General features: G+C 45.7%; 1 protein-coding gene across 8 annotated transcripts in view; it reads right to left on the bottom strand.

Moving 5' to 3' along the window:
- Window positions 1–26525, bottom strand: part of POGZ (pogo transposable element derived with ZNF domain) — a 520715-nt gene that overhangs the window by 44978 nt on the left and 449212 nt on the right. For all 8 annotated transcript variants that reach the window (XM_086947330.1, XM_086947332.1, XM_086947335.1 and 5 more), the window contains exons 16-18: window positions 25239–25379; window positions 2204–2263; window positions 842–954 (exon numbers count right to left, since the gene is read on the bottom strand). In XM_086947330.1, coding sequence (XP_086803456.1) covers window positions 842–954; window positions 2204–2263; window positions 25239–25379 — 314 coding nt within the window. The remainder of the gene's footprint in view (window positions 1–841; window positions 955–2203; window positions 2264–25238; window positions 25380–26525) is intronic.

Here is a 26525-nt window from a genome sequence, read left to right as displayed (position 1 = left end):
TACGCGGGAAAGATAGAATTACATCTGTTGAAGAGCCTTCATGTAGCCATGTCTCAGTAAGAAACAGAGCATCGGGCTGAAAATCCCATAGAAAATTAAACAGGTGTTTATGTTTCGGGAGGGATCGATAATTCAAACTAAGGAGACAAAATTCTCTAATCACACTAGATGCACCAGAAGAGTCAGAGGTATGATCTGCCATAGTGGGTGAAACTTCAATGCGGTTGGCTACAAATGAATGCCAGGCATTGCTAGCTTTACTATTTACATCAATAGAATATGCATAGTCCATCAATTTAGAAAATCGAGTCAATGATATACCGGACACCATTTTTGGACTAACAGGAGCATTTTGTAAAGGGAGGAGCTTTTTCCCTGTACTTTCCATCAGGATAAAGATGGTTAAAAAAGGATTGGGAAGTGTTCATAGGAAAAAATATGAGAAATTCACCAACTGTGCTTTGCCAAGCCTACAACTCTAGGTCAAGCCGCCCTCCAACCACTGTGGCTTTCATGTCCAAATATGAAACTAAGGTAATAGAGTGTTGTAATAAGTCAATTCTTCCATTCACTGCTAGAAATTATACTCTGTGTTAGAGAAGGACATTATGGCACAAATATTGCACACTAGATGGACACCAGTACTATTTTAAAATGGTGTGAAAGTCAACCTGGTAAGTTCTCTTGTTGCTACCCAAATGCTGAACTACAAAGCCTCAACTGTCCTTTTTGATAAAGCGCTAAGTTTCAATGTTTCTTGATAATGATTCATTTTAACATGGCTGCAAGTTTATCATGCTAACAAGCATACTATTAAAATATCACTTATGCAAACACTTACCTCCAAACTTAATGTTGCCGAAAGTATGTGATGGATTAAACACCAAGTGTTTGGCCATGGCATCTCCAAATGCAGTTACAAAGAGACAGGAAGAGCAGGTGATGGTCATGCCACTAAGGAAACAGAAGACAACGATTACTCTTACATGTGATGCAAGATTAGGATGCTAGTCAATAAATACTGAACTAACTTCAAAGTACATTTTTTGAATAACCTACTACTACTACTATGAAGATAAACATATAATCAAAGCCTACAGGGCTTCTGATGTAAATACTGTACATTTATTTTCGAATTGTGGTTTCCTTGTCCAGTTTTAGAAAAGAATACCAACCCTTAAATCTAGCATTTACAATGTCCTATGCTTTTCACACCCATCCTAACTCTAGTTCTGAAAACTCAGGAAAAGTTAGATTTCAGAATCCAAAGTAATAATAAGAACTTGCAAAACTAATAGGTCTTGTCTTTAATAAGAACCACACAAGCAGAGGCAACACAGGCGAATGTGGCGGGGAGAGAAGTACACGAGTGAGACAGCTGTAAAACATGCACTCTTGTTGAGTGCTTAAACAAAAAGAAAAAAGAAGCGTGTGAAACAGAAGCGAGCATATGAGTGACCTGCAATCAAGCAACTGTAACCAATGGCAGAGCTTGAAGCCCACAGTAAGCTAACAATACGTCTTGTAACAGATAGTACATACACTGTCTAGGATAGACCGCGGAAAAAAAAACGGTTTTCTCAAACCACTGCAATACCCAAATACATAATTTTCCTATTACTTTGCAGTGGCTATCGGCACAGACCTCTAAATTATAAGCATTTCTGCTGCAAGCGCTTTTGCCCCTGGACAGACTCGCAGTGAGCCAACCATCCACCAGCAGCTACCTAACAGTGCAATCACAGATGTGGGGCTAATTAAGACAAATCAAATGTCTGAAGACATGAAGGGATGTCCTCTGTTTAAGTGGGGACAGGATTAGATAGACTTTTCACAAACTAAAAAAAGAATAGTTTACAATGAATCTCACAGATTCTGTCCAAAATGTATTCACTTGTCATGTTCTGTTTGTACAGCAAAATGTACTCAATGAAGGAAATGTCGGGTTTTATCAGAAGATAAAAATTCTTGACATACAACTAGCCTCTCTCCTGCTGTGCTGTAGTGAAAAGCTTATTCACAGAAAAAGTAAAATCTGATGATAAACATTTGAAGAGATCCTTATGAATAAAAAGCTCTAACACAGAATACGCTAACATATTTGTTTGTTTTGGTGATCAGAATGATATAGTACTTCAAATATTTGGATACGTTTAAAGATTTCCCACTGTACTGAACGATACCAATGAAAAAAATGGCTTACCAGTTGCCAGTGTTTTTGAACAATGCAAGGTATTTCGGGCTCTTACGAGGAACATGATTGCTAAAATGGGAAAAGAAGAAGCAATTTCAACTTTTTTGTTTTACAGTAAACTCAAAAGCAATATTTTGTGTGGTAAAAGCAATGGAGTTGTAACAGAAATAAAGTGAAAGGTAAGGTATTGTTCACCTGGTAACAACTACATAATTAAGAAATAAGTCAACAATTTTTTAAAGGGGTTTGCCTGTTCACTCACTACATTTATTTAATCAAACAGTTTTGCTGAGTAAAACAGGACCCAACGAGAGAAAAGTTATGTGTAACAAGTTTTGCAGCTAGATGCTATGAATTTACAAGCTCTAAATCACAGAAACAACAGACAACATGCTTCTGCAGGCAAACATGGATCAACAAAATCAAATAAACTTAAGAGAAGCTCAAATTCTTTAGACAGAAGCTGAATGCATTAATATGCAGGACCTCTTTAAAGAGATGGAATGAATGACACTAACCGACTACAGAAGGAATACAGAATACCAGAGGATGACTGGGGCAATTATTGGCAGGGAGTTAGGCATTCCCTAACCAAACCAAACATGTGCAATCATCGGACTAAAATGGAAAGAAAGATTGTTCTGAAGCAGGGAAATAACAGTCTTATTTCATATATATATATATATATATGGGTAGTTATAGTTAGGACCAAGTTTCCATAGGAAGAGCATTCATTGTTTTGCTTATAACTTTGGCGTTGTTTGATGAATCTTCATGAAATTTCCAGACAAATTCTTTGTTCATATCCGCTCCTATGTTGAAAGTTTGGGGGTGATTCGTCAAGGGGGGGCCGAGATAAAAGGGGGGTCCCAAAACATGTTTTCTCCATAAGAAACTTTAGACAAGGCTACAGGTCGAAAGGGTGAACGGAATTACCCCAAATTTTAGCAGGGAAAAGGGTATTGATCTAGAAAGCACACTTTTGTTTATTTGGTGTCAATCCATTCAGTAGTTTTGGAGAAATATCGAAATTTACAGATATCGATATTTGGGAATTCTGTCATCTGATTGGCTGAGGCGTTACGCGCACAAGCTTGCTGCTTATTGGCTGCGAACAGTTGCAACTAGGAAGTGTTGGCCGCCATTTTGTGTTTCCGTTGAAGCGAGTAAGGGGAAAAAAGGGCGAAAAAAGTAGGAAAGAGGAGGGTAGGAGCACTGTAACGTCTGTGGGGTGTTTAGGGCGTGCTATACAGGGAGTGTGAAGTGAAGTATTTACCCTTACCGTTGTAAAAGTGCTGTTTTGCCCAGAGAGAGATGGCGCTGAGGTGAGGTGTTGGTACAGTCGGGGATGAAAGCTTGTGTCCAAACCATGAGATGAGTGCTGTAAACTGATGTGCTCTGGGAGCTGTAGCGTACTGGCCGAAGCGAAGTATTTACCCCTACCGGCGTGAAAGTGCTGTTTTGTCCATTGTGAGATGGTGCTGAGGAGAGGGTCCGGTACACTCAGGGATAAAGCGTGAGCTGAGTGCTGTAAACTGATGTGCTCTTGGCCCTGTAGCATACTGGCCAAAGCGAAGTATTTAGCCGTACCGGTGTGAAAGTGCGGTTTGCCCACTGTGAGATGGTGCTGAGATGAGGGGCCGGTACACTCTGGGATGAAAGCGTGCGCCTAAACCGTGAGCTGAGTGCTATAAACTGATGTGCTCTGGGCGCTGTAGCATACTGGGTGCTGTAGCATAGCTGTGCAGGTGGTGTTGGTATGCGTTTAGAGTACAGCGGGAGTGGGAAGCAAACTACTCAATGGTACCGGTCTGAAGACTCGGGGATGAAACCAGAGTCTAAGCCGTGAGCTGATTGCTGTAAAGTGATGTGCTGTGGGCAATGTAGGATTCTGGCCGCTGTAGCATACCTGTGTAAGTAGTGTTAGTATGCGGTTATACTATACAGGGAGTGGGAAGCAAACTACTCACCTCTAATGGTCTGAAGACTCAATGCAGTGTTTTAGCCAGCAGGAATAAAGAAATAATCGTGAAGAATATAATGCAGAATGTTGCAATGCCACAAAAGACAAATGGTGAAATCAGGTGCGTCTAAGAAAGTGGCTGTGTGTAATAAAGCAATGGAGTTTGAAAGTTATATAAAAAGTGTCTTTATTTAAGTGCCATTAATGGACCAATTGGTGCAAGAGCTAAGGCATCCAGCTGAGGCAAACTCAAACCTGTTCTGCTTGATTCAAAGGTAAGCTCCTGTATTAGTGAATTCCACATTACATGTTACAGTTCCATGTGACATAAACAATACCTTTTAGACTTGAATTACTCTAAATTCTATAAGGAAAATAAAGGTAGGCTACGATTACCACATGTATCCTTTAAGAAAACAAAGAAAAAAAAGAAATTGCAAAATGTAATCAAAATTTTTAGGTACCTTGATACTGCTTTTTTGTAACACAAAATTATCAACAGTAGAACAGTCAGCAATCTGTTCTACAGTAGATTCACTCTGGTGCGTCTCAGAATTGGTAATAGTTCTACTCACATTGGAACTTTGAGGAGTAATACAAACATTGGGCTTCTGAGAAGCACATTCGGTACCCTCTGGTCAATCCATACATTATTGTCTTCAGCCGTTTCAAAAAAACATTTTTGTGCTGAGAGCTAAGGCATCGAGCTGAGGCAAACTCCAAATGCTTCTGCTGTATTCAAACCGAAGCTCCTGCATCAGTGAATTCCACATTACATGTTACAGTTCCATGTGACATGAACAATGCCTATTAGACATGAATGACTAAATTGTATAATGAAAATAAAGGTAGGATACGATTACCACACTGTGGCAACCAGTTCCTAAACAATGTCGTTTTTTAGGTCTCGCTATTCGATGCGCACGCATCGAGCTTGCGAGTATATAGGGCTTTAAACAAACTTTACCTAACTGGGCGATTTGGTGCTGTGCCCGTGGCTTTTAGGTCAATGCGCTTGCGCATTGACCTAAAATGCGCGTGCACATCACCAAATCGCCGTCTGTTCCCTCAGCCGCACTCCTCCCACACCTTTGAAGTGAAGCTTAGCTTCACTTCAAAGGCCCCTGCAGCTTAACACCCTCTCGCCGCTCCGCCCCCTCCCCTGCCCGCCATGTCGCATTTCTCCTCCCCCCTCCCCACAGCAATGCCCTCCGTCTGTTAGCAGTGTTAGCGAAAACGAGCATACTTCAGTGGTGTATCGTGTCATGTTTATCTAATCTCTGTAGTTGTGCACCCTAGTCCGGAAGCATCTGCACTGTGCTTGGTGCGTGTGTTAAACCTAAACTCTTTTTGTGTTATTGTTGAATATGGATAAAGCTGGGCAGTCGTCACTTCATTAGGCTCCACCGGATGGTATTTTTTTTTCTTTTCTTGATTTGGTATTTTTAGCAGCTGTCAACGTCACCTTTAATTAGCACAGTGATTTGTTCAAACTGCACATGCGCCTAGGTATTGTACATTATTTAACAGTCACGTCACTGCGTTTGCTAAATATACTACAATGTTCGTCTCAGTTGCCTGACATCGAAATTGGACACGTGTGGCCCATTGTGAACCCCGAGGCTCTTTTTATGCTAGTAAAAGGGGGCATTCTGTATACGAGTGAACTTGAATATAAACTCGTAACATTTTAACATGTAATGGACGTCTTTTTGTTGTTGCTGCGAAGTTGCATCCTGCTGAGAGGTGGACGCTTGTTCGGTGCACAGCCTTACAGTTGAATTGCAGCAGCCATGTCGTCCAGACCGTTTGAAGTCCTCCACCTTATCGACCAGATGAATAGTAAATATCCCCTTTGCCAGTCAGCTCTTTAAATGTACTGCTGATAAATAGTGTACATATTGGTTTTCATATCTTTGCCAGTTCATGTGTTAACAAAGCTCCTATCAGTCTGAGTTTTCTCTTGATAATCTCTTGCCTTGCTGCAATGTTAAGTAAACATGTGCGCAGCAAAATGTGTTTTTAGATGTCGAGTACCTTGACAATCTGCACATGCGTTAACCATGAAATTGTGATCTTTCAGCTGCTCTGGTTTAGTACACTTTTAGCTGATAACTACGTAGCCAGTGTATTTCACAACTAATTGTGTATTTGTAAAAAAAATTTAAAATATTTTTACTGCGGGAACACAGAGGACATGAACAGGCAAAACCTCCCGTAAGCATCAAGAGGCATTATCTAGCAGTATGCAACATTCAGGATCATACACAGCCTCGTGGCCCACATCCCGGAGGCCGGGCGGCGTAATGTCACATCCACCGCTTCCACCACCACCGCACCCACCACCACCACATCCACCGCAACATCCACCACCACATCCACCACCACTGTATCCACCACCACCACCACCACACCCACCACCACTACATCCACCACCACCACCACCACTGCATCCACCATTACCACATCCACCACCACATCCACCATCAACACCACATCCACCACCACATCCACATCCACCATGACATCCACCGCCACATCCACAACCACCACCACATCCACCGCATCACCACCACCACCACATCCACCACCGCATCCACCACCACATCCACCACCTCATCCACCACCGCATCCACCACCACCACATCCACCACCACCGCATCCACCACCACACCCACCACCACATCCACTACAACCACCACCCCATCCACCACCACCACCACCCCATCCACCACCACCGCATCCACCACCACCACATCCACCGCATCCACCACCACATCCACCATCACCACCACATCCACCATCACATCCACCATCACATCCACCACCACCACTTCACCACTGCATCCACCACCACCACATCCACCATCACATCCACATCCACCATGACATCCACCGCCACATCCACCACCGCCACATCTACCACCGCCACATCCACCGCCACATCCACCACCACATCCACCACTTCCACCGCATCCACCACCACCACATCCACCACCACCACATCCACCACCTCATCCACCACCGCATCCACCACATCCACTACCTCATCCACCACCACATCCACCACCACATCCACCACCTCATCCACCACCTCATCCACCACCTCATCCACCACCACCACACCCACCACCATCACTTCCACCACCACATCCACCACATCCACCACATCCACAACCACCACATCCACCACCACCACATCCACCACATCACCACCACATCCACCATCACCACCACATCCACCACCACCACCACATCCACCATCACCTCGACATCCACCGCCACATCCACCACCACCGCATCTACCACCACTGCATGCACCACCACCACCACACCCACCACCACTACATCCACCACCACATCCACTACAACCACCACCACCGCATCCACCACCACCACCGCATCCACCACCGCATCCACCACCACATCCACCACCACATCCACCACCACCACCACATCCACCACATCCACCACCACCACATCCACCGCATCCACCACCACATCCACCACTTCCACCGCATCCACCACCACCACATCCACTACCGCATCCACCACCACCACCACATCAACCACCACCGCATCCACCACCGCATCCACCACCACTACATCCACCACCACTACATCCACCACCACTACATCCACCACCGCATCCACCACCACCACCACACCCACCACCACATCCACTACAACCACCACCCCATTCACCACCACCGCATCCACCACCACCACATCCACCGCATCCACCACCACATCCACCATCACATCCACCACCACATCCACCACCACCACATCCACCACCACCACATCCACCACCACTTCACCACTGCATCCACCACCACCACATCCACCATCACATCCACATCCACCATGACATCCACCGCCACATCCACCACCGCATCCACCGCCACATCCACCACCGCCACATCCACCACCGCCACATCCACCACCACATCCACCGCATCCACCACCACCACATCCACCACCACCACATCCACCACCACCACCACCACATCCACCACCGCATCCACCACCACCACATCCACCACCTCATCCACCACCACATCCACCACCTCATCCACCACCTCATCCACCACCACCACATCCACCACACCCCCCACCATCACTTCCACCACCAAATCCACCACCACTTTCACCACATCCACCACATCACCACCACATCCACCATCACCACCACATCCACCATCACATCCACCACCCCCACCACCACCACATCCACCATCACCTCCACATCCACCATGACATCCACCGCCACATCCACCACCACCGCATCTACCACCACTGCATGCACCACCACCACCACTACATCCACCACCACATCCACTACAACCACCACCACTACATCCACTACAACCACCACCACTACATCCACCACCACCGCATCCACCACCACATCCACCACCACCACCACCACATCCACCGCATCCACCACCACATCCACCGCATCCACCACCACCACCACCACATCCACTACCGCATCCACCACCACCACCTCATCCACCACCGCATCCACCACCGCATCCACCACCACTACATCCACCACACCCACCACCATCACTTCCACCACCACCGCATCCACCATCATCACCACATCCACCATCACATCCACCATCACATCCACCACCACATCCACCACCACATCCACCACCACATCCACCATCACCTCCACATCCACCATGAAATCCACCACCACATCCACCACCACATCCACCACCATCACCTCCACATCCACCATGAAATCCACCACCGCATCCACAACCACATCCACCACCACATCCACCATCACATCCACCACCACCACCACATCCACCGCATCCACCACCACATCCACCACTTCCACCACCACCACAACCACATCCACTACCGCATCCACCACCACCACCACCACATCCACTACCGCATCCACCACCACCAGATCCACCACCACCTCATCCACCACCGCATCCACCACACCCACCACCATCACTTCCACCACCACCGCATCCACCATCACCACCACATCCACCATCACATCCACCACCACCACCACATCCACCACCACCACCACATCCACCACCACATCCACCACCACATCCACCACCACATCCACTATCACCTCCACATCCACCATGAAATCCACCACCACATCCACCACCACTTCCACTGCATCCACCACCACATCCACCACCACCACCACATCCACCACAGCATCCACCACCAGCACATCCACCAGCACATCCACCAGCACATCCGCCACCTCATCCGCCACCGCATCCACCACCATCACTTCCACCACCACATCCACCACCACTTTCACCACATCCACAACCACCACATCCACCACCACCACCACATCCACCACCACCACCACATCCACCACCATCACCACCACATCCACCATTACCACCACCACCATATCCCCCACATCCACCACCGCCACATCCACCACCGCCACATTCACCACCGCCACATTCACCACCGCCACATTCACCACCGCCACATTCACCACCGCCACATTCACCACCGCCACATTCACCACCGCCACATCCACCACCGCCACATCCACCACTTCCACCGCATCCACCACCACCACATCCACCACCACCACATCCACCACCACCACATCCACCACCTCATCCACCACTGCATCCACCACCACCACATCCACCACACCCACCACCATCACTTCCACCACCACATCCACCACCACTTTCACCACATCCACAACCACCACATCCACCACCACATCACCACCACATCACCACCACATCCACCCCCACCACCACAATCACATCCACCCCCACCACCACATCCACCATCACATCCACCACCCCCACCACCACCACATCCACCATGACATCCACTGCCACATCCACCACCACATCCACCACCACCGCATCTACCACCACTGCATGCACCACCACCACCACACCCACCACCACTACATCCACCACCACATCCACTACAACCACCACCACCGCATCCACCACCACATCCACCACCACATCCACCACCACATCCACCACCACATCCACCACCGCATCCACCACCGCATCCACCACCGCATCCACCACCGCATCCACCACCACATCCACCACCACATCCACCACCACATCCACCACCACATCCACCACCACATCCACATCCACCACCAAATCCATATCCACCATCACCACCACATCCACCATCACATCCACCACCACCACCACATCCACCGCATCCACCACCACCACATCCACATCCACCACCACCTCACCCACCACCGCATCCACCACCACTACATCCACCACACCCACCACCATCACTTCCACCACCACCGCATCTACCATCACTTCCACCGCATCCACCATCACCACCACACCCACCATCACATCCACCACTACCACCACATGCACCATGAAATCCACCACCACATCCACCACCACCACATCCACCACCACCACCACATCCACCACCGCATCCACCACCACATCCCCCAGCACATCCACCACCTCATCCGCCACCTCATCCACCACCATCACTTCCACCACCACATCCACCACCACTTTCACCACATCCACAACCACCACATCCACCACCACCACATCCACCACCTCCACCACATCCACCACCACCACCCTATCCACCACCACATCCACCCCACATCCACCACCACCATATCCACCATTACCACCACCACCACCATATCCCCCAGATCCACCACCACCACATCTATGTGTGTGGCTCTGTGTGTGTGTAGGTGCAAATGCAATGTTCTTGGATTTTCGTCACAATAAAATACACTGAACATAATCTTCACAAAAGTTATTTACCAACGTTTAAGCTATTGCCATTATAAATTACAATAACTTTTATTTAAGTATTAATTATTTACAAAATTAAAAAGCCATTGTTATTTGTAATATCAAGACATCTAAGTCACGTAAATACAACACACATTGCATTACAAATGCTATAGGTGTCACATTTGCAAAAGTTAAAACTATTGACATTGTAACTGACAAAGCTATTAATTTTGCTACTTTCAAAACCAACACAAATAAAAAAAGTGTCATTTACAATACCAATAGCTCAAACTTTCCTAATGCGAGACCTATTGCATTTCCAATGCTTGTTTTTTTTTATCTTGATCGCCAGCTTGTGAGCACAGGCTGAGGAAGAGCAAATTTGTGTGAAAGGGCTTCAAGAATAACAGGCAGGCAGAGAGACATGTGCACAAAGAATAGACACAGTTTCAAAATAGATGTCGGGTATAGGCTAATTTAGCAAGTAAATAGCGTATTTGCATAGGCCATACATCACCGGCCCCTGGTTAGAGTGGAGACGTAAGGGGCAATAATGAAAACAGAGTTCAAATGCGTGAGCATACTTAGAAAGATATTATATGAAAGTAGTACAATTGAAGTGTATTAAAAAAAATTAAAGGGGGGGAGGAGCCAAGCTCGCGACCGTGATGGCCGCACTGTAGCTCGGCTCCGCTAGCCTTCCTGCCCAACACACATATCCTGCCTAACATCCTGCCCCGTGACGACACACTCGGGCGGAAATGGAAAGGTGAAGCGACGCTCGTACTCACCGTTTGACCCGGGGGCTCCTGCGAGCTGCGGATTCGAAGCTGAGCTCCTGCTTGATCCGGGGCGTTCTTGGCGCGGAGACCGGGGACTTGCCTGCGTGGGTCGGCCGGAGTGGCGGCATTGACGGCGGCCCCTGGTGGAGGAGAGGGGTCGGCCGGGAGAGGCCGTTGTGCGGTTATGCTGGTGGAGACTGACTGGGCCCGGTCCATGGCCGGGGAGCCCCGAGGTAGGGCGTGGCACGCCGTGGATGGGGGAAGACCACGCAGGAGGATACCCCCTTTGTTGCCTGGTCCGGCCATCTTGAAGCCCTGCGCCCGGTGGCGTGTGGCGCCCACGGGGCGGCGGCACCAGCGGGCCCCCCTTTTTTGGTGGCTCTCCTTTCTGCACCCAGGTTGCCATTTCTGGGGCTCGGATGAACTCCAGCGGTGGCCTTGTTTGAGAGCCCGCTCCAAAGGTTGAGGAGTGTGGAGACGCGGCTGGACCCGCAAGATGGCGGCCAACGCCCTGGGTCACGGATTTACTCAGGACGGCGGACTTGTGTCGCTGACGTACACGGGGGCCTGGTCCTGTGAGCGTGAGCCCACGCTTGGCGATGTCCTTGACTCTCTGCGATCTTTACATGCGGCCATGGCCCCCGTCGCCCCTGTGCAGGATAGACGATCTGCCGCCATTTTTGTTGGGCCGTCCCTCATGAACGCGGCTCAACTTCGAGTGAGCGCTGCCTCGTCCCCTCCAGCTGCTGCGGGGAGTGCTGCCGCCGTACATCGACAGGACTGTATGCCTGCGGCCCCGAATTTCCAGGTAGCTTTGACTGCAGAGAGCGCGGGTGCGGGCCCCACGCCGGGGCCCGTTCCTGCTCAAATGTTCGGGTGAGATGTGGACAGCCGATTCGATCTGCCTTGGTGAGGTCCTGTTGTTGCCTTGCGGGGGATACCTCACTTTCCTGTGCGGCGAGACTGCTTCCATACTGGTTACTGCTCCAGTTGTCTCTAATGTATAGTGTGGACTGCCGCGAAAAGTTCTTGCTTTGTTGCTGGTTACCGGGATCCTCTGGCTTACACCCTTGTTTCGTTTTGCTCCGATCGAGTGGCTTCTCCACCTTGAAATGCTTGCTGCCCACTACTCTGTCTCGTATGGTGGCAATGACTAGGAAAGGACAGGGGTGAGCCGGACTGAACCCGGAGGACAACTGGTTAACGGATGAAGATGAGGAATGCCCCCAATTACGATAATATTAACGATCCCTTTGAGGGTTTACGATACCTGAAACTGTGTCGATCTCGTTTAGATGTTGCATAAATGTGTGGGAAGGCGGGAGGCAGGGGCCGAACGACTCGATTGATGGTCTCCCCCCCCCCCCTGGTTCCTTTCCCTTTTTGCCTCTTTTGTTCCTTCCTTCTCTCTGACTTTTTCTATATTTCGGGTTCCTAATTAGGGCGACAGGCACGCTGCTGGGGGGGTAGGCCGTAGCCTTCTGCAGGGGTGCAGGGTGGGGTGGGTGGGTCGGGGCCTCTTATCTGTTCCTTTCCCCTTAGTTCTATGGCTCTTTTGTATCCCTTTATCGGGGCGCCGTGTCTGTTCGTATCTCCCATGGTATGCTTGCAGGTGAGGACGGGGGGGCGAGTTGTTCTTCTTTCTACGGTATTGATTGCATACACATTATGACTTGCACGCCCTAACCCCGATAGCGGGATCCTTAGCCACATTGTGTGCCTTTCTCGCTGTGGGGCGCGAACTGCGGCGCGGCGTTCTTTCTTTTCTTCATTATTATACTTCCAACCCCCCCCCCCCTTTTTCCCTTATTATTTAGGTTAGTATAGAGGATGATTGTAACCACTGTTGCTGTTCTGGTTCCTCCGTTATGCATCAGTATGATACTTAGGTGGTTGGTGGGCAAGCGACGGGCCACCGGTAGCACTGATTTGTATTATGGCGTCTATATCCTAATTGATGTGAACTGTTGCTGAAAACCGTCTTTATTGATGCCTTTATATCCTAATGCTTAGTTCGTAGTCTGCTAGGGGAACTCAGATGATTAAAACTGCAATTGCTCTGCTATACTCCCTATTATAAAAATTAACCTTCTTTGATCCTGTTTTCGGCGGTCGTGCTCAGCTTTCCTAAGACTGAACTACTTGCTTGCACAATGCTGGGCGCTACCGGGACACCTCCTTCTTCTTTTATGTGAATTTCATAATGTGTCGTGGCCGGCCTGATTGGTTGTAGGCCCGTATTTGTATGCCTTTTTCTTCACAATAAAGGTTTAAAAAAAAAAAAAAAAAAATTAAAGGAAAAACTAAAAAAAGATGGAAAAAATCATTCCAAGAATAACGTGAGTTTCTTACAAGTCTAGGAGACTGCAGTTTGGAAGTTCTTCAGCGGCTTGAGATACATAATGTTCCAAGAGGTCATTGTTGCCATCGTGTGAGAAAAGCGAAGCGATCCAATTCATATCACCGAAGGAACAGTAATGTTCCTCGAATGTTGGACTGCAATTTGAATTGGCGGGCAATCTGCGATGTTGTCAAAGGTCGCACGTTACAGGAGATCTTTTGCGGCTGCGCAGGAATCCCATTCCGCCACGATACCTTTTTGCGTGGCATCCGCCATTGCTCCAGTGCCCAAACAATCAATTTCATGGTTTTCAAGATACTGCATTACCTGCTGGATATCTGGAGCGATTGCTGGGATGTTGGCAAGGCATAGATACATTCACCAGTCGAATGGCAATGTTTTGCAATAAAGACATGGTTGCAAGCAGATTGTAAATGTGTAAATAAATGGCATGGTATTGGCAGCTCACATTCTGTAGGAGTGAATGTTATTGAGAAGCAGATAACTGCTGTTAGAAAGCTGTGTGAATGTTGGTCTAATTGTGGGAGTTGCCGTGCTTTTAAGAAAGCACACAAGATTGGGGGCTGTAAGCTTAGAAGCGTCGTGCAATTGGACATTCTTGGATAGTAATGAATGACTGCCATTGTGGTCGCAGTTTTTACCAGTGAGAAAAAACTTCTTTATGCTCTAAGACAGCGATATGTAAATGGGAGAAACCACTGCTCGTGTATAAACGTGCTACTTGTATAATCACATACAACATGACAAACATGTACACCTAGCAGACACAACGACACTACGTACTGTGGGAACCGTGGCTAGCCATGTACACAAACCAAACATGGCATGGCACCTCTGCCACACTCAGAATGCAGGGAGAGATGGGAGCAAAGTATGTGCGAAGGTGGCAAGTGATTCTCGATTATAAAAGTATACAATGCAAAGTGTTGAGGAGATGTGCCGGACAGACTTGAGTATGCAGAGCACAGACATGTACATGTCAACATACAATGATGGTGTATTGAATGAAGTGGATTGCTGACGCTACCATGATAGTACAGTCAGTAGGGAAGATTACGGAAACCTAGCGTGTACGTGCCCCCCCCACATCTTTAGCGTAGTGGGCTGGCTCGGTGTTCACAAGGCTAGCGTAGGGGTATGAATTAAAGGCACGTTTCTCTGGTTGTGGTTCTCTTATGGAATGGCGAACGTGTCTGCCAGGTCTGTGCAGCTTACACCGCCAAGAGGTTGCCCACGTGAGCGAAGGTGGCTGCGTGAATGATGCTCTCAGCGTGCTGGTACTCGGAAACAGTCATGGACGCTGCAGCGCATATATGCTGCACAGTTCACCTTTCGACACCGCCGTGTGTGAAAGAGGGCCCACCAGGTGCCGGCAGAAGCTCCTGGGCAGAGGTCTGCGAGCTCGGAAGGCTCCTGAGATCAACGCTGCGTACCACGACACAGGCACACAGTGTCCAGCCTGAGGCCCAGCAGCGTGGAGTGCTCTGTATACTATTGACACAGCAGCCCCAACAGTGGAACAGTGTCTTGATCCCACAATGGACGATGTTAGAACTGCATCTGAGAGTGGAGATGAAGGTACTCCCTTCAACCAGGTGCAACCAACTCTAGGTCCCAACAGTGGAACGATGTCTTGATCCCACAATGGACGATGTCCAATATTACCTGCTGCTTGCTCTTCACAGAACTCCCTCCGTTGAGGTGCATCACACTCTGTGCTTCCGTAGGTAACTGCTGTATAGGATTATTGGGCTTGGTTGACTGCAGTTGGTGGACTACACCGCGGTACAGCAGGTCCGAACAGTGAAACGGGGTCTTGATTCTATGATTGAGGATATCAGACGATTATTTCTGTGTACCACCTCCGATCAGATGCAACCGACTCTAGGTCCCAACAGTGGAACGGTGTCTTGATTCCACAATGGAAGATGTCCGATATTACCTGCTGCTTGGTTTTCATAGAACTCCCTCCGTTGAGGTCCATCAGACTCTGTGCTTGCTTAGGTAACTGTTGCACATGATTATTGTGCTTGGTTGACACCAGTCGGTGGAGTACACCGCGGTCCGAACAGTGAAACAGGGTCTTGATTCTATTATTGACGAGGTCAGAAGTTAAAGTCTGTGATTATTTCTGTGTACCCCCTCCGATCTGGTGCAACCAACTCCATGCTTTCGAATTCAACGGAACGTGGCTGTGAGGCGGTAATGAATACTGTCTCTGGCCTACCCTGCGGTCAGCAGAGCTCACAATTCAGATCGAGTGGCGATTGTTAAATTACAGAATCCAGTAATCAAGTAACTACAAAGTCTATTGAAATATACACAATATCCTTTTAGTATACTTTCTTGAAGACTTTTTTTAGATGACTTATAGGTTTACTATAATGACCAAATTCATATTGCTATTCCAAAGGAACACTGAATTGTCTACACTGAGGACAGCAGAAATCGCAATTTGAATTGTTTTGATTTATTTATTGCAGGGTTTTCTGTAATTTATGTTGTTGTATTTTGTGAAGACGAAGTGGGAAAAAGTATTCATGATTGTCTGAGTGAGTGCTGCCTTCAATTAACATTGCAGACAGCAGTGTTCACAATTCAGATTGAGTCGCGATTGTAGATGACGCAGTCCTGTAGGAAAAGATATTGCTCCAGTGCGCTCTGTTTGCATTATGCATACGTATCATTACAGGCTCCCCACACACTTTTTTTTTGCTTCGCTTATGAAAAACTGGGTGGCTCAAGTCCACGTTACGTAGCAGTGGGCCCTTGCTGACTGCTCTCTGGCCTACGCTGCAGACAGCAGTGTTCACAATTCAGATCGAGTCACTATTGCAGATGATGCGGTGTTGATGGCAACAGATATTACTCCTAGTACGGCCCGCCCGCAGCGCACATCATCGCTGGCTGTGCACATGCTGAATGCTTTTGATCTGGCTATCTGAGTGCACTAGAACTGATTGACCCTTTATGATAGATCTTTTTGTGTATTTGGCCCCAGCGCTACCGGCATGTCTGCCCTCGAACCTGCTCCTTCTAAACCCCGGCGTCTCCAGTGGTCGGCAACCTCAAAAACCCCGGAGGACCTGACTGCTTTGTGACTCCGACTACCTGGGTCTCCCACGAGCAGTGGTACTGCTCAAAGCAAGTAACAAGCCCTGGCATCAGTCCGGAACCTCGAACACTGCACACCCTGCACCCGCCAAACCTGGCCTGTGCTGGAGTGAAACGAGACCACGAGGACGTCCCCCCTGCGACTGGAACCTGAAGTACAGTGCCTAAAGACCCACCTCAACAAACCAGACAACGCCTGCAGCCTCAGAACCAGGAACCCCCCCTACTGCGACCAGCTTAGGGTAAGATTTCCCGACGCCAAAAGACACCCCTGCACCCGGCCCCCCCACGGCCTCCTGTGCCCAAATCCTGGGTGTCCACCCCTCCTCCAGCTTCCCCACTTACCTCTCGAAGTGGTGGTCGCACCTGAAGAATCTCAGTCCCCGAGCCTGCAGCCTTTGTTCACTTTCCAAGATCGCCATTGAATAACATTGAGCGCCCAACGGCTCAAAAGCACCCTGCACCCAGCCGCCCAAGTGCCCCTGGGAGTGCAACCTCTATCCTATCTCACTTCCCCACTTGCCCTGAGTAAGTGACCAGGAGCCCAGCTCCCACTGCCATGTGGCCGGCTAGCCAGCAGCCACCAACCAAGGGCCCCCTGCCTTCCATAGGATAACATTGGGGCTAACTCACTCTGCACCCGGCTGCCCCTGTGCCGCTGAGGGTGTAACAACTGTACTTACCTGACCCTGGGGGACCGCTGAGTCTATACCCAGAACCTTAACTCTGCCAGTCGATTACTTACCCAAAAGCCGATAACTCGATTTTCTTCCATAGGGTAACATGGACTGGTTTCACTTGAAAATTCTTTCAAGTGTGGAGCTTTGAAACTTTTAAACTTTTAAATATTCGTCTAAAATCAGCCAAAAACGAATTCAGATTTACACACCTGCTATCAGGAGCACTTTCCGACTCCAACCACAAGATGGCGGGATATGCACAGCATAGTGAATCCAGAAACATTCACGCTGCAAAACCCAATTTTCTTCCGTAGGAATTCATTGGCTGTTTTTCTGTGAAATTTCTTCTAAGTGTCGATTTTTGCAAATTACAAATATTCCTTAAAAATCGTACAAACTACAAAAACGTAATTACTTACCTGTTTAAATAGATGTCCCAGTGCTGAACCTAGGAGTCCAGTACCGAATTACAAAAGTAATTTTAACTGTACTTACCAGTAACATGCATGTTCTTCCATAGGAAACCATTGACTGTTTTTCTGTGAAATTTCTTCTAAGTGTCGATTTTTGCAAACTACAAATATTCTTTAAAAATTGTACCAACTACCAAAACTTAATTACTTACCTGTTTTAGATAGATGCCCCAGTGCTGAACCTAGGAGTCTAGAACTGGATTACTAAAGTAATGTGAACATACTTTACCTACAAATTGAATTTCCTTTAATATGATAACATTGGTAATTTCAGCTAGAAACATTTCTAAGTGTCAACTTTTAAAAAACAATAATATTACTTAAAAATCACAACTGTAACCAAAACGCTTTCACGTAACTGTTTACAGTACATGTCCCGGGACTGAATCTAGGATCCAGTCCTGTGGTTAGAAAAGTAATCTACAAAGTAACTAAGTGCATTTAACTAAAAATTCCCTATTGAGCTCAATGTTGCATTGTGTTTGAAATTGTGTTGCCTATTGCAACAAAAACCAACTATTGCATTCAAAAAGTCTATTGCCATTTGAAAAGGATTTAACTAAAGTAAATCATCTTGAGAAAGTATATTTTGAGTTCAGTTCTTGAGTGTGTCCGGACATTTGCTGACTGAGTGTGTACAACAAATGCTTTACACTGTCCTCTGATACTGCCTTACTGCTCGAACAAGCTACCACTTTAGAGAGTAAGGTTATATCTAACTTTAGCCTCTGCCAAACCTCTGAGGTCTTTGGACTCTGTGCACACTGTACCTATTTGGGAACAGTATATACAGAGCCACTTTCTCACACTGATGACATCTCAAATGACATCACTGAGGACATCACTGATTACATAATCCACGTGACAATCTGATGCACCTCATCAGACGCTAATATAAATCTTGATACACCCACTGTAAAATACAGACTATAATTTTCGAAACCATATACCAGTTAGGACATATGCACTGACTAATTCCAATGTCTAGACACACATCAATTAATTCACCCATACAGTCACTCATACATACAGTCAGCTAACAATACATTATCATATCCACTCACACATCTGTACAGACACTCAGACACCGACTCTCATTCATAGTTATTCACACACCTAGTAAGTAATGGAAATAATGAATCACACTTTTATTTACTCACCTGTACAGTTATACACATAACACCTCACTTATATAAACATATACTAACACATACTTTCACTTTAATACAATAACTAATACAAACACACACTGATCCATACAGGCACTCTCACAATCACTCACTCTCACATATAGTTATTTATACAGTCCAACACTCACATATACTGCCTTTGACAGATGCAGTTACTCACACATGTACCACTGAGGCATCCATTCACTCACCAAGACATCCATACACAAACCCACCCAGCCATACAGCCGTTCACAGATACAGACTTGAACACATATACGCAGTGAATTATCCACTCACCCATTTATGCACAGAGTCACACTCCCCACCCACGCACACACTCAGGCACCCATACAGATACTCAGAAAAGCAATCAATAGCCCATATAGATCCTCCTTTAGCTGCTAACCAAACCATGCAACCACTTACACACCATCTGACAACCTAAACTGTGTGAATGTCGGTATCAATCGCTAACACATGCATTAAGTAAGACACTTATACAGTCAGTCACAAACCTACTTAATCATGAATCCTGGCTCCTATACACTCATTCATTCTTCAATACACCTTGGCATATATATATCTTAGTGAAGGATCTTACTCTATCTGTGTGATTAAGACGCTGACTTTACAGTTTAGAAATATCGCAGTGTGAAGTAATGATCAAGGTGCACTATGGGTAAGAGCCCTCCCGGCACTGCTTCCACTCCGCCACCCTCGAGATGGCCACCCCTTAATTCCTCCCTTGTCTCGTTTTAGGGCAAAACTCGCCTCCACTAGGCACTCATCGTGCTTCTTGCTCCTCGTAATTTTCCGGGCATTCTCAACATACCGGTGAGCTTCCCCCTGCAAATTACGCGTATCCCCGGGGCAGCGTCTTCACTGAGCACCCGTGCCTGATTAGCGGATAGCACTACCGTCCCGAAATATCACTTGGCACCCGCGTCAGCTATCGGCTTCGGCTATGTCACTTGGCGCCCCTTACGATTTTAGCACAGAGATCAAATGAACACTCATTACACTAACGGCAATCGTTTCCATCCACTCGCCGTTTTTTATGATTCTGTAAATACACTTGATGCGTCCTCACAGAAATGCACTATCGTGTCGAACCACTCGCCGTTCTTTATTGATTCTGTAACCACACTTGATGCGTCCTCACAGAAATTCATCAGTCACACCACTCGCCGTTTTTTTAAGGATTCTGTAACTGCACTCGATGCGTCTTCACAGTAATACACCGGTCATTCCTTGGTTCACTAACCGCTCGCTCCTCTCTTGAAAAACAGGTAGAACTGAATAACTAACTCTACCAATCCGAACCACCAACTACCCTTGTATTCCAGACAAGGAGTGCACGAGGGATCACAATGTATATAATATATAATACTGTTAAACACCATTTTAGGCTCACTTAGTCACCCGTTAAACATGGAATCTAAATGTATAGGTCATTAAATATATGTATGTTTTCTTCCCCTTCCCTAGGCATTAGAGGCTTAAAACAATAAGGCATTAATTAATGTCCTGATGATGACCCCATGATTTAAGAGTGGGACCGAAACACCGTCGACCTGTTGTGCACCTTATACAAAAACCTATGATTTACATGTTGTGTATATGTAATGGTGCCGTTGTGATTTTTCTGTACATTGAATTCTTACAGAAAACCTCTGCTTTTGCCTTAAAAACCCTTCTGTATTTGATCTGACTGTGTTAGGGTACAGGCTTGTGCCCCACACCGGTGATTTGTTGAAGGTAATCCTTTGATATATGTAAAACTTTCAAATTGAGTAAAAAATTGAAGACCTCTGTCCGGCTGGACATGTCGCTCTAAATATAGTACTGATCTCGTCTATATTCATTGTTTCGTATTGATTTGCTTGCTTGGGACCGCTGTTGTTCATAAAGTATGCTCCCCGAGGTCCTATGCTGACTTAATTGGGGCCCCTTGTTGTTTCTAAACAGGTAATTTCCGATGAGCAGCACACGTGGAGTAACAAGGTTACGAGCCTTCCTCAAGGGTACGGGCGCTGTTCAAACGGCAGGTTTAATTGCGCAGCCTGTTCGTATCCTGGCGCGTTTTAATTACCATCTTTATCAAAAGCTATTAAGAAATGTATATACACCTGTAGATTATCTAAATAAACCCCGTCCCCAATATGGTTAACTGCAAACAGAAAGATGTTGATGACAGTTGTAACACGTGATTTAAGAACCAATTGCAGCTCATACTCCACAGAAATAATGATCTTGGCCTGACTAAAGATCTAAGTATTAGAATGTGTGATTTCTATGTATATTTTGATATTGCGAAGAAGGTTATTTGTATTTTCCAGTAAACAATGACAATTGTTATTTTTCTTACAGCCACTGCAACACTGGGGTTCTTAGTCCACAGATAGGAATCGGACACTCAGTCTGTATTTACATATAGGATCAACTGTGATGAAAATGCCTCATAACTTGATTAGAGAAATTCAGAAATATGTCTCACTATGGGTTCATATTAAGATCACAGTATGAGATTTAATAAGATCATCTGTAGGAGCTTAGAGACAATGTGACAAGACACAACCGATTGTGTACATGTGGCTAGATTTAAGTAGCATTAATTGTTGTGTTATGCTTTTACAACATTTTTGCTACAAATTGACATTGTAATGTTGAATTATGCAATCAGCTTACAACTAAAACTACCAGTCCCATATTGCCTCATTCTGGGCAAAATGGTGACAAGGTATAAATAGAAAAAAGTGAAAAGGGGCTTTGTGTACTACCGTGAACAAGAACTTGATGTTCGAAACGCGTAGGAGGAGGAGAGGAATGGTAAAATAAAGAATCCTGTTTAAGTCCAGGAGAGTGCCGTGTACCTGTTCTTTTGTTGGATAATACTTTGAGAGAATTGGCCCTTTCTCGCCACGAGCACCAGCTGGATTGTGCTCCCCCGTTGACAACAGTTTATATATATATATATATATATATATATATATATATATATATATATATATATATATATATATATATATATCTCTGGAAGTCAGCCTTACAGCGTGCAGAAGGACGACAGCGGACCCAGAAATTTCAGGTGCAAATTTTATTATATATATATATCTGTATATATACACACACACACACACAAAGCAATCCTTTGTGAAGTCCCGCACAAACGTGGACTCGGACAATGTATATAGCTGGTGCCAAAATTCAAAGAATTATTTCATGAGTGCTATCTCTGACACACATTTTATATATTTATATATATATATTTGGGACACTTAACATCAGTAGGTGCTGGAAAGGTTATAGTGTCAAAGGTACCCTTACTTCACCTACTTTGGGAGTGTCCTAGACCTCAGACATACTGGAAAGATGTGATGTCAAGATGCTATTTGTTTCATATGTATATACCAATGTTTACAGTTTACATTATGATAGGGCTCTCCAACAGAGATCACTAGCGCCATCGACCACAAGGCAAGCAGTCACAGCATTGTGGGGCAAGTCAAGATAGTCCATTGTTTATAAGTCGCTGTGCTACTTGTGCAACATTTTAGGAATGGACAGAGTAGCCCAGAAATTTAAGACACTGCGGTTGCCATTTCTGAATTTTCATTCAACAAAGTTTGGGGAACTCTCTTCTCATTAACTTAGAGTGCTAAGGTTAACCCCACCAGAACACTCCTAGAAATGTAGCATTGAGATAGAGTGTGATCTTTGGCACGAGTGACCAGAATGAAAGGCAAATTGGTAAACAGTGGATTCCCTTGTTGTAACTGGAGGGTTGTGTTGGTTGGAGGGTACATGGGGGGGTGGTGAGAGAGAGGGCGTGGGGGGTGTTGGGGGTAACGGGCAGTTGGAAAGGAAGGAAGCAAGAGTATTATGCAGTTTTAATATGGGTCGCTTTCCTTTTTTTCTTTCTGCATTTCTCTGGGTTATAGCCATTGGTGTCTGTATTGAGAAATTCAATTAACAGATTTGATCCATTTTAGCTACTTTTCCATCTTTCACCAACCCTAACTCACTAACTACTTATTCACTTTTCTGGACTTGACCAACTCCCACCTCTTCTTCTCTGTTAAGAGTAAGGGCTCTGTTCTTGGTCTTCCTTCCTACTTTGCCTGTACTTGTCTCCTAGATACAGTTATTTTTTCCGCTAGCCGCTCCTGCAATTTCTAGCCTGAATACTCATCTTTTCCTTTTTGACTTATTTGTTACACTCCACAATATTAGACTGTCAGTCATAGAATCTTGTATTATTTTTCAATTCCCTTTTATTAAGTGAACTTCTTGCCTGTCACGTCTGCACTTTCCCTAAAACGGTTTTCTTCCATTCTATTGCTCTCCAATTGAATACACAATTATATACATAATCTTGGTGTCATTTTTGATCTTCTCTTTCCTTGCCAATAAACATCTTGTTCACAAATGTTCCTCTCTCCTTATTGTTCAAGTCAACAAAACTATTCTCATGCTTATACACTCCTACCAATTTTACTCCTCTCCTTGCCTCTACAGTTTTGCCTACTTATAATGCTGCTCAATTGCAGCCACTTCCAATTACTTCAAATCTACTGTTCTAAATCCCTTTAATGGCAAAGGGCTCTAAAACTTGTCCATTCTTGGGAGGCTAACCTGCGGACTCCAACAGAAATTCGGTTTGCTCTGTACTGTACCATATTTTGCAGCAGTTTTCGGTGTATAGACTCACCTACTCTGTAACCCTCCATCAGGCAAATCTAATTTATTCCTTCTCTTTTAAAAAATTTCCCCAAATATCCTTAAGACTTCCTTTCTTCCATTTCGATCTTCCCTCGCGTCCTGAAAACGTCTTGTGCCCTACTACTTCTCCTGTCTATTGCGAAAACAATCTCTGTTTGATTTTGTTCAGTAAACACATGTTCTGTAAAGTGCTTTGGCGTAAGCCCTGAATAAATAAAACACTTTGGAATTCTTTAGCTCAGCAATATTATACTTTCTTGAATAAATAAAACACTTTGGAATTCTTTAGCTCAGCAATATTATACTTTCTTTTATTACCACCACTCCGCCACTTGGGTTTTTCTGTAATGACGCCTGACCAGTCCTTAAAATGCAAACTTGTGACAAATCCCCACAATTGCTACAAGAAATGTACTAATCAATGTGCATGCAAATGTTTAAGGACATGGAGTTTTGCACTTTCTCTTTAGTAAGAACAATTGGTACAAGGGCAGATATATCACTTGTACAGTACTGGCAAAGGGAACAGTCTGCTTTGTGGAAGCTGCTGTTAACAGGAGAGCTTTACACAATACTGCAAGACTTCCAGACCACATACCCTCAGGCCTCTTCCTGCCACACAAGGTACCTTGGACAGGGAAGGCTAGCCTGGTCTGACAATATGCCAGCTGTAGTATAATTTAGGTACACTACAAGCACACATCCATATCCATAGCAGGGAAAATTCCATAATTAGTTTACTAAGTGCATAGGGAGCAAAAGCACATGTTTAGTCTGGTTCAAAACAAATTCAAACAGGCACTGCTGCTTTTTGGTCACTGAAAGCTAGCACTCTTTTCCTCCCATGAAAAACCTTGAACATATGATACAACAACAAAATATGGACAATTATGAGACATCACTTACAATCTGCCTAAAGCACAAATTGGGCCTTACACAGACTCCGAGTGTTTGGATCTCTGAATCTCATCCAAGTTTACTGCGGGATACCTACTTGATCATGTGGTTGGCGTAGGCTCTGGAGCAGCAAGTACTGTAGCGGCAGAGCGAACAGTGCACATATGTAGGATAGTGGTTAGTAAAATCAGGAATTTCGAAGCCGCACTCCAGGCAGTTCTGTTTTCCATGGACATTTCTGTAAAGTGAACAGACGGGTGTTTTAGACCATACCAAAGGTGCATGATTATTGGATGTTAGAGCATTACAGCAGTGCAATATATTGCGGTCTAGATTTTATAATGCAAGCAAAACACTACACATCTAAATTCACGTCAAAAGTACTATGTTTGGAAGATCACATTCCAATCAAATGGGTCATTTTGCATGAACAGTAAAATGTATGGTTTAGTTTCCAGTATCAGTAGATCTAAATGAAAACAACTCTGCAAAGGGTAGCACACTTGGAAAATAACACTTTCACAGAAAGTAAGCAAAAGAAAGAAACTGCTGCTTACCTGTAACACAATCGCAAAAAAGTGGGAGTAGGAAGATTAAGATCACAAGTTCGCTGTACACTCTCCAAGGATCATCATAAACACAAGTAGAGCAAACCTAACCATTATACAACGTGAAGAGCTCTACTACAAAGAAATTACTTCCTTAGGACATGGAACCTTGGCCCGCCATTCGTGGCATGCCTTATCACCAGGTTCTATCCTCATTCGGAACGGATATTTCAATTCTCCAATGGGGGTACAGTGACGTGCGCTGGTCAGTAAATAATGTAAATATGTGTTCACAAAAACACAGATTATTTGTTTGAGGTGGGATCCAACAGAAATATAGGTGCAATGACCTGAAGGCTAACCTAGAACGTCAGCTGCCTTGGTCAGATTTAAAAGAGAAAAAGAAGACGTTTTGAAAAGTCCGAGAGGTGATTTGTGGAGTGATTTGTCTTTAAGGGAGTACAGACTAGAATTTTCTGCAAGTTGCTACTCTTCTTCAAGGAAAACAGTAGTGATTCCAAGGTCAAGGAACCTGTGTTAGGAATATGCCATCTCTGGTTTATGATCCCAAGTTATTCCTCATGCCAGTTAATTTTGTTCCGGGACGGGGTTAAGTCTCTAAGAGGGACTCTGGGTTATCATTACGGGTCCTCTTCCCAATCTAATTTTATGAACATTTGCCTTTTCTCTAGTTTTCCAGAAAGTAAGTCAGCCTTTTTTCTCCAAACAACTTTTCTCAGTGATTTCTTTCTTAACCGTTAAAACATCCCAAAGTGAAAGATTTTCTTGGAAGGATCTAGGAAGGCAATAATCAAAACGAAGTAAATTACTTTTAG

This window comes from Lissotriton vulgaris, chromosome 12, assembly GCF_964263255.1.
Source record: "Lissotriton vulgaris chromosome 12, aLisVul1.2, whole genome shotgun sequence".
Classification (NCBI taxonomy): Eukaryota; Metazoa; Chordata; class Amphibia; order Caudata; family Salamandridae; genus Lissotriton; species Lissotriton vulgaris.
The sequence above is the reverse complement of the archived record's forward strand: the minus strand, read 5'-3'. Positions and strand labels throughout refer to the sequence as shown.